We start from the raw sequence: 11,186 nt of genomic DNA on the forward strand, positions 1-11,186 counted from the left end.
ATTCTCTCCTCTATCCCACTAGAGCGGGGAGTGAGCAAGTGGCTGTGTAGTGTTTAGTTGCTAGCTAGGGTTGAACCACGACAGGTTGGAAGAGATCTTTAAAAATCATCTAGTCCAACACCCCTGCCATGGGCAGGGACATCTTCAGCTAGATCAGCTTGCTGACAGCCGTGTCCAACCTGACCTGGAATGTTTCTAGGGATGGGGCATCTACCACCTCTCTGGGCAACCTGTTTCACCTCCCTCGTAAAAAGTGTCTTCCTTATACCTAGTCTAAATCACCCTCCTTTAACCTAAAACCATAACTCCTTGTCCTGTCGCAACAGATCCTACTAAAAAGTCTGTCCCCATCTTTCTTACAAGCCCCCTTTAAGTATGGAAAGGCCTTCTCTTGTCTAGGCTGAACAACCCCAACTCTCTCAGCTTTTCCTCATAGGAGAGGTGTTCCATCCCTCTGATCATTATTATGGCCCTCCTCTGGACCCACTCCAACAGGTCCATGTCTTTCCTGTACCGAGGACTCCAGAGCTGGACTCAGTGCTCCAGGTGGGGTCTCACCAGAGCAGAGTATAGGGGCAGAATCACCTCCCTCGACCCGCTGGTCACGCTTCTTTTGATGCAGCCCAGGATACAGTTGGCTTTCTAGGCTGCAAGTGCACATTGTCGGCTCACGTCCAGCTTTTCATCCACCAGTACCCCCAAGTCCTTCTCAGCAGGGCTGCTCTCAAGCCCTTCACCCCCCAACCTAACAAAATAATAAAATTCTTGAGTAATTTTGCTGTTTCCTGTGAATTCATGGAAGTCTGAAATGGAGATGAAGCAGGGAGAGAAAACACAATGTAGTAAAGTTTTATCAAATGCATACATGGTTTTATTCCTATGTCCAAGTACGTGAGATGGGATATTAACCTTAAATAAGGACAATGACACATTAAAATTAGAAAATCCTCAATTATTTTCTGGTAAATAAAAACTGGAAATTGTTGACTGATTCTCTAAATCAAATAATGACAGTACTGGATGCACAAAACATTCTTTTAAAATGATATAACTTTGGAATAAAACTTTAAAATTCAATTGTTTGAAAACTATGACATGGAAAATCTTGAAAACATCCTTCTTTCTCTGTCTTCAGGAATTCAGCCTATTCAAAAACACAGTTTGGAAGATGGAACTTCAACACAGAGGGGCTTATTTTGAAAGTCACTATTACAAAAAGTTACCAGGAGAACAGGTCATGTATTTCAAGTCCACATTATTTTTGTGACAGTTTGTTGTGATGGTTGTCAGTCAGTTATTCATATTTGTTTCAATGGTCTCTGTAAGACCATTACTTTTGTTCTCTTCTAGATGAGTAGCTCGTTTCTTAGTAAAAGTAGCAAACAGCGTATCCATCATTCCCAAAACTTCTAGTAGTTCCTCTTGATAGTCAATCTCTTTTCCTATGGCTTCCTGAAGTCTCAAGAATTGTCTATCAACAATCGCTGACTGCCCAACCACAGGCTGATAAATGTCTGTAAAGGAAAAAGTCACTTAAGAATCCACATATCTATAAAAACATGGAAATTATATTAGCTGGTTAGAGATGCATTTAAGGAGTCTGACACAAGTTCAACATTGTGGACAAATATGACAACTTTAATGGTGTTCTGAATAGTGTTAATTATTGGTATGTACTCACAGTAACAGTAAGTCAAACTAACAGACAGAAGTTTTTAGGACCTCAAATACTATACAAATACAACTCGAATACTGTGTTCAGTTTTGGGCCCCTCAGTACAAGAAGGACATTGAGGTGCTGGAGCATGTCCAGAGAAGGGCAATGAAGCTGGTGAAGGGCCTGGAGCACAAGTCTTATGAGGAGCAGCTCATCGCGCTCTACAACTACCTGAAAGGAGGTTGTAGCGAGGTGGGGGTTGGTCTCTTCTGCCAAGTAACTAGTAATCGGACGAGAGGAAATGGCCTCAAGTTGCGCCAAGGGAGGTTTAAATTGGACACTAGGAAAAATTTCTTTACTGAAAGAGTGGTCAAGCCTTGGAACAGGCTGCCCCGGGGAGGGGTTGAGTCACCATCCCCGGGAGTAATTAAAAGACGTGTAGATGAGGTGTTTAGGGACATGGTTTAGTGGGCATGGTGGTGTTGACTTGATGGTTGGACTCGATGATTTTAGAGGTCTTTTCCAACCTTAATGATTCTATGATTCTATATTTACCGCATTGGAGAAGGGGAAGTCACTTGTACTATGCAAGTAGAGAAACATGAAGATCAAAGATACTTAGAGACCATGAGGAGCTTCCTGCAGCCAGTGCAAATCAGATACTGACTGTGGTCAGTTATCTGGCAATATCTCTTTTTGGATCATTCTCTTGACACTGAGTTCATACGTACAAACAAACCCCAAAAGGTTTGATTTCTTAAAAATGTAGCACTTTTAAACTTATTTCCAAGCTAGCTGTACAGCTTTGAGAATCTTTTTTGTATTATACTTACCAGTGATCATATCTGCAACAGTCACCAGTACAGGAGTAAATCTAGGCTCAATCACACGCCTGCAAAATTAGAAGACATCCCAATTTTACTGTTTTTTGCCAACTGCACTCCTCCCACCAACAAGCAGCTTTCTCATGCAGGCATACAGACAATTTTTTCTTCATGAAGAGACTTCACAGAAGAGCAGTCAGAGATGTGAGCTCAAAAAAGCTACATGTGTTATTTACCCTCCTCCTTTCAGGAAGGCAGTGGGGGTTGGAGGACTGGCAAAAGCCGCAGGTACATGAAGACATGCGTTTCATCGAGGAAACAGAAAATAATAGGCTAAGGGTAGAATGTCTGGCAAAGTAAAATATACTCTGTCATAATATCAGAAATTTTTTTTGTGCTAACAGATAAACTAGTTCAGTACTGTAAGTGAAATCCCAGACCTTGATATTAGAAAGCAGAAGGCATATAAGATTTCAAGAGTACCAGTGTTCCACCTGTGACCTGTTGAGACTCTGTGGCAAAAGCTATTAAGAAATACAAGTCTCTAAATAGTCAAAGAGAACTCAGGTTAAAATAATACCTTGCCACAAAGGTAAGCAGGAGATTAATTTGCTTCTCATCTCGGCCTGCAAGCGCACTCCTCAGTGTTCCTCTGCGATGTAGTTCCTGCATGACTGCAACCGTAACTTCAGGAGTATAAAGCCTGATGGGTGGCTGGACATATGTAAGAAGAGTTTAGTTCCAAAGTAACATCTTTACACACAAAACAGGGCTGATATTGGCAAAACCAAACCCACATAAGTTTGATTCCTTTCTAGTTATACACTGAAATAAAATTAGTTTGACATACAGAAAAAATCCCCGTCAGATCACAGCACACAATTCTGATGAGACAAAACCCAATGCCTTACCTCCAGTACTGCATCAAGGGCCTTGGAAGACTGAAAGCTCTTCAGCAGCTTGTCGTATTTCCTCAAAACACGTTTTACAGGTTTACTGACACAGAAATCTTCCTAGAATTGAAAGACGAGTTCAGAATAAGACAGACACATACACAATGGATTAGATGTATTATCATGAACAAGCTTATATGTCTTTGTATCTTCCCTCCCTTCCCTTTCTTCAGCTTAGCACATACCAAAAAAAAAAAAGAAATTTTCTCACCCCCCTATACCTGTTTTGGCATGTAAGTTCTTCCTTTCACGTAGGTTCTATATGCTGGTTGTCTCTTCTTTTGCGACTTTTCTTTCCTTTCTTCGGGTTTTCTGTGTTTAACATTTAGCACCCCATTGGTCATGCCTACGACTATGGTTTCATCTTCAGGCTAAAATGAAGAAATCACAAAATTAGGAACCTAGTGTTTTATTTGATGATGTGTGCTCTACTATGTAGATTTTTAAATTTTTATTCTTCATGATAAGGCTGTAATCACAGTATCATAGAATAACTTAAGTTGGAAGGCACCTCTATGAGGTCCCATGGTCAAATACCTTACTCAAAACAGGGACAGCTTCAAGGCTATGATCGTAAGCAACATTATCCATCTAATAAACCTTTAACAAATACCTAGAGGGATTACAGCCTGACTAGTGAAGCAAGCTCAAATACTCATTAACATCCTTCTGTAAGTATAATCTATGACAGGTTGGTGTTTTTTTTCAATGGTGTACAACTGCCTTTGGCTATTACATGCCATCCAGCAGACATGAGCACCACCTATAAGAAAGCTATCATGGAACAGCAGGATTTTGAGAAAACAAGTGAAAGTTGTTCAAAATACCACTCACTGGTATAAATCTCACCTACATAACAAAGGTTGCATGTATTTGATGCTAAAGTTTATAATTTTAAAAGATGCACTGGAGAAAAACACTGACTTCACATATAAAATAGTGAGTTCTGACCTGTTACTATTAACAGGTAATTCTATGAAAACCGTTAGCTGGAATGCTCAACTGCTGGCAAGGAAAAAAAAAAAAACCAACAACAAATAAAAAGTGTTAGGAATTACTACAGATGAAATAAAAACTAGAAAGTCATTATGCCACTGAATAAATCCATTGTTTACCCATATCTTAAATCCTATGCAAGTCATTCTCAAAAAACAGTAGCAGATTCAGAATTAAAAAAATCAAAAAACCCCGAGGAGAATTAAAGATTGGCTTGATTTGAGACGAACTCTTCAGCATGGGGAAAAAAGACAACTGAGGAGGGATATGATAAAAGCCTACAGAATTATGATACATACAGATGTAGATCAGCTGGTCAATGTCTCGTTTAGGGGCATCAAATGAAGCTACTGAAGGTTCAAATGGAACAAAAGGAGGCAATTCTTCACACAACAAGTTTGGAAGAGTTCCAAACGTGGAACTCCTTGTCAAGGAATCTAGTGAAGGTTGAAAGTTTGTCCAAGCTCAAGGAGAGACTGAGCATGCTTATGTAAGAGAAATTCTTTGAATTACACAGAAACTACACTCTGATGAGCTAATTTCTCATCTGAAAATGAGTTTGGAGTTTGGGAGAATATCAGGAAACTTATCATACACACTTGCCCTGGTTTTAGTTTTCCGTTTGCATCTACTTATGGCTATAGTTGGAAGCAGCATCTGGAATTAGACCAGCCTTGGTTTGACCCAGCGGAGTCAGTCTTACGTTCTCATATGACCATTTAAAACTCAAGAGTTTTAGTCAATAGCAAACAAAAGATTATGTTTCAAAAGATATATACAGAGCTCTAGAGATGCCAAACTACAGGTATTGCACGTTTTGCAGTTGCTATAGAGGCTTCAAGGGTATGGGGTTTTTTTTGTTCTGTACGCTTCACCTCAACCAAAATAAATCAAAACTCTAGCTCCCTAGGGGACAAGGTAGGAAATTAAGAAAGGAAGACACCCCCTGCACACATACCTTCCCCTAGGTTCCAGAACAGCAGGACAATAGTAAAGTAGCAAAGGTAGTAAAGACCCCTCACAGTCCCTTTCACATGTCCTTCAGAGGCTACATAAGTAAGAGGGTGACTACATGATGACAGCATTGTTTTCAAAAGGTGGTGCTAGCCTCCAAATTTCTGGCCAGCAAGTCACTTATCCGTTGGAATTCAAATGTTTCAGAGAAATAAGTCTTTGTTTTCTGTTTCCAAGACAATAAGACACATGCTTTGGCAAACAAGTTTGTTTATGCTCATACCTTATGCCCTCTCCTCTTTTCTTCCTCAGTCCAACCTGACACCAACAACTTTTAAGACAAGTTCACTCTATTCTAAATGAACTACTTTTTTTCTTTTATCACTGCCACACAAGAGGACTCACAAGGTTCCTGAAAGGCAAAAGATGAGTACAATCTTCTTAAAGTCAAAGGACTTCCCTTCTAAACTGAATACTTTCCCTATGATATATACTGTCCTTGATAAATACACAATTTTGTACAGATCTAATCAGCTAACATCTGGTATCTGTATGTTTTATGTTTAAAACCTCTTAATGCATTTTTTACTCAGGAGGAATATATTCAGTCATCCTACTTTGCATGTACAGCATTCTTCTGAAACACCCAATAGCAATGAAAGCAAAAATGAATTACTTCAGTGACTTAAAAGGTATCAGTAATTACCTTGCTTAGAAAGATTTCTAACGTACTTACCGACAACGCAAGACTGAGGATGGATGTTGCGTAGTTAAAGCTGTGGACTACTTTGTAGGAAGTAGTACTGTAAATCTTCACATGCCTATACAGAAGAGTAATGATTAAAACCTCATTACGAATGCCTTATTGTAGACACTTTACAGGAATTTCATCACTCTCAACTTCTATATACCATTTAAGGAAACCGAGTATTTATGCAAAGCATTCTTCAGACTACCACTGACCTTCTTAGTTATTACCTCTCCTGCAACAGAAAGGTTCTGCTAAAAGATAAGCAAGAGTTAAGAAAGGATTACCCTTACCCAAAAAAGATGAAAATGGGGCAATGACAGAAGAAATTGAAGGCAGATGTAGTGATTATCTGACTTCAGCAATGCTTATTAGGAAACACTAAGACAGCATGTCTTCAAATTTATTCTTAAATTTTAAATGTAAGATCTATTGACAATTTCTGGAAGTAAATCCATAGATATTCACGTATCCTGCTGCTCTTTAACGATTTCATTGAAGGTAGGAAATATTTAATAAATGGGAAAACAAAACATTATCTTACAACAAGTATGAACTTCAGTGTTGTGAGCACTGAATGACAAATAGCTGCACAGCTAGTGTGATCCCTCAGCTTATGCTTTGTAATCATAAAGCCTGAGGAAGCCTAGGAAGTACAGGAGGCAAGGAGGGAGGAAGAGAACAAACCACTGTCATTTCAGATTACTTCGTATTTCTAGTATCTCAGAGACAACAGGTTGAGTACCGATACTCAGCAACTCAATCCAAACAAACAAACAAAAAAGCAAGGACATATTTCACCCGTGCACCTTGGGTACAAAAAGCAACAGCACAGAGACACAAAAACCAGGCTCTTTAAAGGTGAATACTAATACACTTTCAGTTATTTGAACTGTATTAAAGTAAAGTTAAGAATAGTTATTGTGCGGAGACTGCAAAGGTCAGTTTAGAGATTCAGAAAAATGAATGCTTATGCAGTTGTTCCCCACACGCATTCCCAAATGGCACATGCAACCCTCACTGACATTCGGGCTAATAAGAGGAATATCACAGTATGTATCTTGGCCCCAAGACATGTTTTCAAATAAGTTCTCTTTCTTAACAGCTAAAAGTGTTTAAGCCCAAAAAACATGCACAGATTCACACTGATATATAATAACTTTCAAAGGAAAAAAGTCCTCAAGAATTTAAATCACAACAAAGCCACAAAATATACTAACCTGTCCAGGGATCCTGACAATAACCTTTGTCCAGAGCTGTTCAGGCATAAACAAGTTACAGTTTTATGGTGATTTTTAAGTGAAACTAGTAATTGTCCGCCTCTTAGTACATCCCAAACTTTGACATACCGACCTCCTGTAAGAAGGAAGCACATAAAACAGTTTGACATATGTACACATTTACACTTCTCTGGAGAAAGTTTTCACAGAGTGATACAGTGCCTCCTTCATAACACAGTTTTCTGTACCTACTCACTGTCCCCATCCATTATTACTATCTCCTGGGACAAGACTACTCACTACAAGCCTGCTCTTTTTTAGGCCATTCTGCAGGCACAGCTGAATGATTCAACATACTCTTTACCAAAAATAATCTAGATACTACTGGGTTACAGGACTTCTGATGCAACAGCAGGAAGAGACTAAAAAACTTTGTCATCATTAAGAGAAAGATACAGTCCCATCTTTTCAAAACTTCTTAAGTATGTTCATTCCTTCACTTTAGCACTGGGCTAAAGTCTGTATCTTGTCATTAAAAATGTCTTTTTCTTTTGGACCAACTAAATCAGAGACAAGAAGACCCCTACCTTCACCCTCCAGATCAATACAGATTCCTAAAGATCATCTTTGAAAAATCCAGCTGTTACATCACTTACCACTTCATTACCAAATGAAAACACCACACAAGAAAGAAGCAGCTGAAATATTTCTCAAATTAGGGCCACACAAAAGAACTTGATTCTATTGAAGTACCTGCAGATACTAGAAGCCCGCCAGAAGGGAATAGAAGCACGCTCTCCACAGGCTGGCCATGTTCTATTGTCATGACGCTACTTTTTGTTCGTGCATCAAATAGTTTCACAGTGTGATCATAGGAACCTGCAAAGAACACGGTAAATAGCTTCAGTTTCATCATTTCAGTTATTTCAGGAACTAAAACAGCCACGTCCTACAATCTAAAGGAGCTCCTGGCAAACTGAAACAGTTTTAAACCATACACTTAGAACACCTTGAAGTTTACCTTGGTTAATTTACAGCCTTCAGGCAACATAAGCCTCCTAATTCTAGCCCTAGCAACATGTCAGGCCTTAAAAGTAATTTAATTCTTAATTTCATTTCCCTTCCATTGATCAAGTGAATTTTTAAAAATAAATATCAGGCAACCTGATGAAGCCTAGTCTCTTGTGCCTCCTGAAGTAAGGAATACTAGTTTTTTTCACAGCAGTTTACCACAGATTAATAGAAAGCTACTGCTAGGAAAACCAAAAGCAACTCGTTTCAAGTAACTCCTCATATGACCTTTCATTTTTGAGTCTGCCAGTTTTGGGCTGTACAAACTACAATGGAACTAGTGTCCTGCTCCGGAAACCTGATAAAATACTTCAGTCAATCCTAACTAAAGGATACATTCACCTGCTTTTCTTAAAACTTTCAAAGGCCAGTCAGAACAGTCCCATTAACCCTAACAGGCTAAAGCAAAAACATGTTAAAAATTACTTCAATCAGAGTTTCCATACAAACATCAGTGTCAAGCTTAAAAAGCAAGCAAAAAGGAAACAACAAAGTAGGCACTGAGTAGGAAGACAGATCCTCCATGTTTAAAATATATAATAAACAAGATCCTACTATATGAAAAACTACCTTTCTGCATTTTTCTGCAATTCAATCCCAAAGAAACATATATAAAAAAGAAAATCAAACCTGTTATAAAGACATCTGCATTCACTTTACTTGCACAGCCGCATCTCACATAGTCAGAATGTTCACTGTATGAGACGATTTCTGTAGCACTTGGAATATCCCACAGATTTGATGAATAATCATCACCACCAGAAAATATTCGGTATTTATCAGACAGGAAGCCCACTACATGAACAGCTCTAGAAACCAAAGTCCACAATATCCAAAGTTAAAATACATACTTGTTTCTAGAAAGTTAGTCTGTATGAAGGGCTTATTAAAGTATTCTCTCTAACTTAAAAGTGCAAAGTATTTACTGTTGGAAGTTACAAAGCCTCACTTTAGAGGTTAAAAACACTTTAGTTTTTATATTTCCAGCCAGAAAAGGTTTATGCTGACAGATGCTTACCTAAGCATTGATATGATCTGCCTTAAAGGTTTTACAAGTCTACTAGATGCTCATTCAAAAGCTTTAAGTTCTGCATTTGTTACTTATAGGTCTATGTACTAGCACTGTCCTTTAGAAAAAAATTATAATAGTGAATTTTAAGTATGACTGCATTGGACACTCTTCTTGTCCTTTAAAAATCATTATTTAAATCTGTATTATCATTGTAACATCCCAACAGAGAATGACTTTGACATAAAACACAGATACCCTAAATCTCATTACAGATAACCCAGTGGTTAGGACATAAGATAATACCCAATCTACCACTACAGACAGCAAATAGAAACACTCTCGAGGTCTGCCTGTGTGCTTTCCTGTGAAAGGGGGTTTGTTGTTGTTGTTCTAGATAGATAACACATGTATTGGTCTTCCATAGCACTGCAATCTATTTAATCTAAGCATTATCATTGTCTTCTCCTCACTGGTACATCAGAACTCCTCTCCTAACTCCTTCGCCAGCACCACGCACTTTTTCTGTTTTGTTTTTTTAAGGGATTCCTGCTCTTCCCGGCGTATTTCTTCACTGTTTTTGTTTAGCCACTTTTTAGAACTCTTTTCCTGCCAGCATCAAATAAAACGTGCTTATCAGCACCAGGTAGTCACAAGACTATGTCTACATAACATATTAACAGTCACCTACCTGAACTGGAAAATGTATTTATTCTTCCATGTACTCAATTGATTTTTAGAATTTTTTAAAAAGTCACTCCAATTCTGAATTAAATCTTAAAATCTACCTTTCAGTAAGATCTGCATGAGACAGTTGCAAGCAACATAGATCAGTATTATTCAGATCTTCAGCAACATACAAAGCAGACACATGTATATACAGCAAACAAGCTTATGCACACAAAGGAGAAAACAACACTGTCTTACTTAGTATGACCATCAAATTGTCTCAGCGGTGCTTTTCCACTAATGTCAAAGAGGCGGATGCTACCTTCCTCGCTGCCAGCAACAAGCAGATTGCCATCATCTCTGTATGTGGCACAATAAGCAGCATCTTTGAAGCGAGAAAACGTTTTGATTGGTTCCTGAGAGTAACGACCATAAATGTGGATCTAGCAAAACAAGAAGGCATTGAGTTCACTCGTATGATACCAGCTGAAAGACAAGAACATAAAAACCTCAGAAAAGCCACTTACCCTTGAGGAGGCTGTGACAGCATAGTTATATGGAGGAACCGGGGAGAAGTCAATTTTATTTACTGCACCAAATTCCTTTATCTGAACAGGTGTCTAAAACAATTGCAATAAAGATCATTAATGCACATAAGCACACCATCACAAATGAAAGCAACAAAACAAAACCTATTCTTCCTACAGAGAGCTCAAAATTCCATTCAGAACCATTTAAATACAATCCTGCTGAGTTTCTTTTCTGCCAGGCTACTTCTGCTCTCATTAATTTTTTTCCTATTCACGCATTACTGACCCATTAATTACGTCTTTCACGGAGAAATCGACCTTATTCACTCACGCAAGTTTAAAAGTACTTTGATTACTCGTACGAAAGCAGTAAAGAAAATATTCTGGGACAATAACTATATCTGTTGAGCCACGTTGGGCCACAAATCAGCCTCGTTGCCTAGGAAGCCGCTTATCAAGTTCCAGGGCGACATTAAAGAACGGCTTCTAACCGAAAGCCGCAAGAGCTGGTAGGAAGAGCCCGGAGCAGAGCGCAGACCCGCGCCAGCCACGGAG

The 11,186-nt window shown here is 38.7% G+C and overlaps 1 protein-coding gene across 1 annotated transcript; it reads right to left on the reverse strand.

Annotated features, from left to right (window-relative positions):
• Positions 1-1,268: 1,268 nt before the first annotated feature.
• On the reverse strand, positions 1,269-10,721 carry UTP15 (UTP15, U3 small nucleolar ribonucleoprotein, homolog (S. cerevisiae); the record flags this gene model as incomplete). Its single annotated transcript, XM_009585448.1, has 11 exons — positions 1,269-1,514; positions 2,491-2,549; positions 3,062-3,195; positions 3,393-3,494; positions 3,656-3,805; positions 6,121-6,205; positions 7,353-7,488; positions 8,106-8,231; positions 9,054-9,232; positions 10,360-10,544; positions 10,629-10,721. Coding segments are annotated over 11 exons (1,473 nt in total), but the record flags the coding sequence as incomplete, so codon positions are not given.
• Between the last annotated feature and the right edge of the window lie 465 nt (positions 10,722-11,186).

The sequence above is a fragment of the Fulmarus glacialis genome, unplaced genomic scaffold (genome assembly GCF_000690835.1).
Source record: "Fulmarus glacialis isolate BGI_N327 unplaced genomic scaffold, ASM69083v1 scaffold7569, whole genome shotgun sequence".
NCBI lineage: Eukaryota > Metazoa > Chordata > Aves > Procellariiformes > Procellariidae > Fulmarus > Fulmarus glacialis.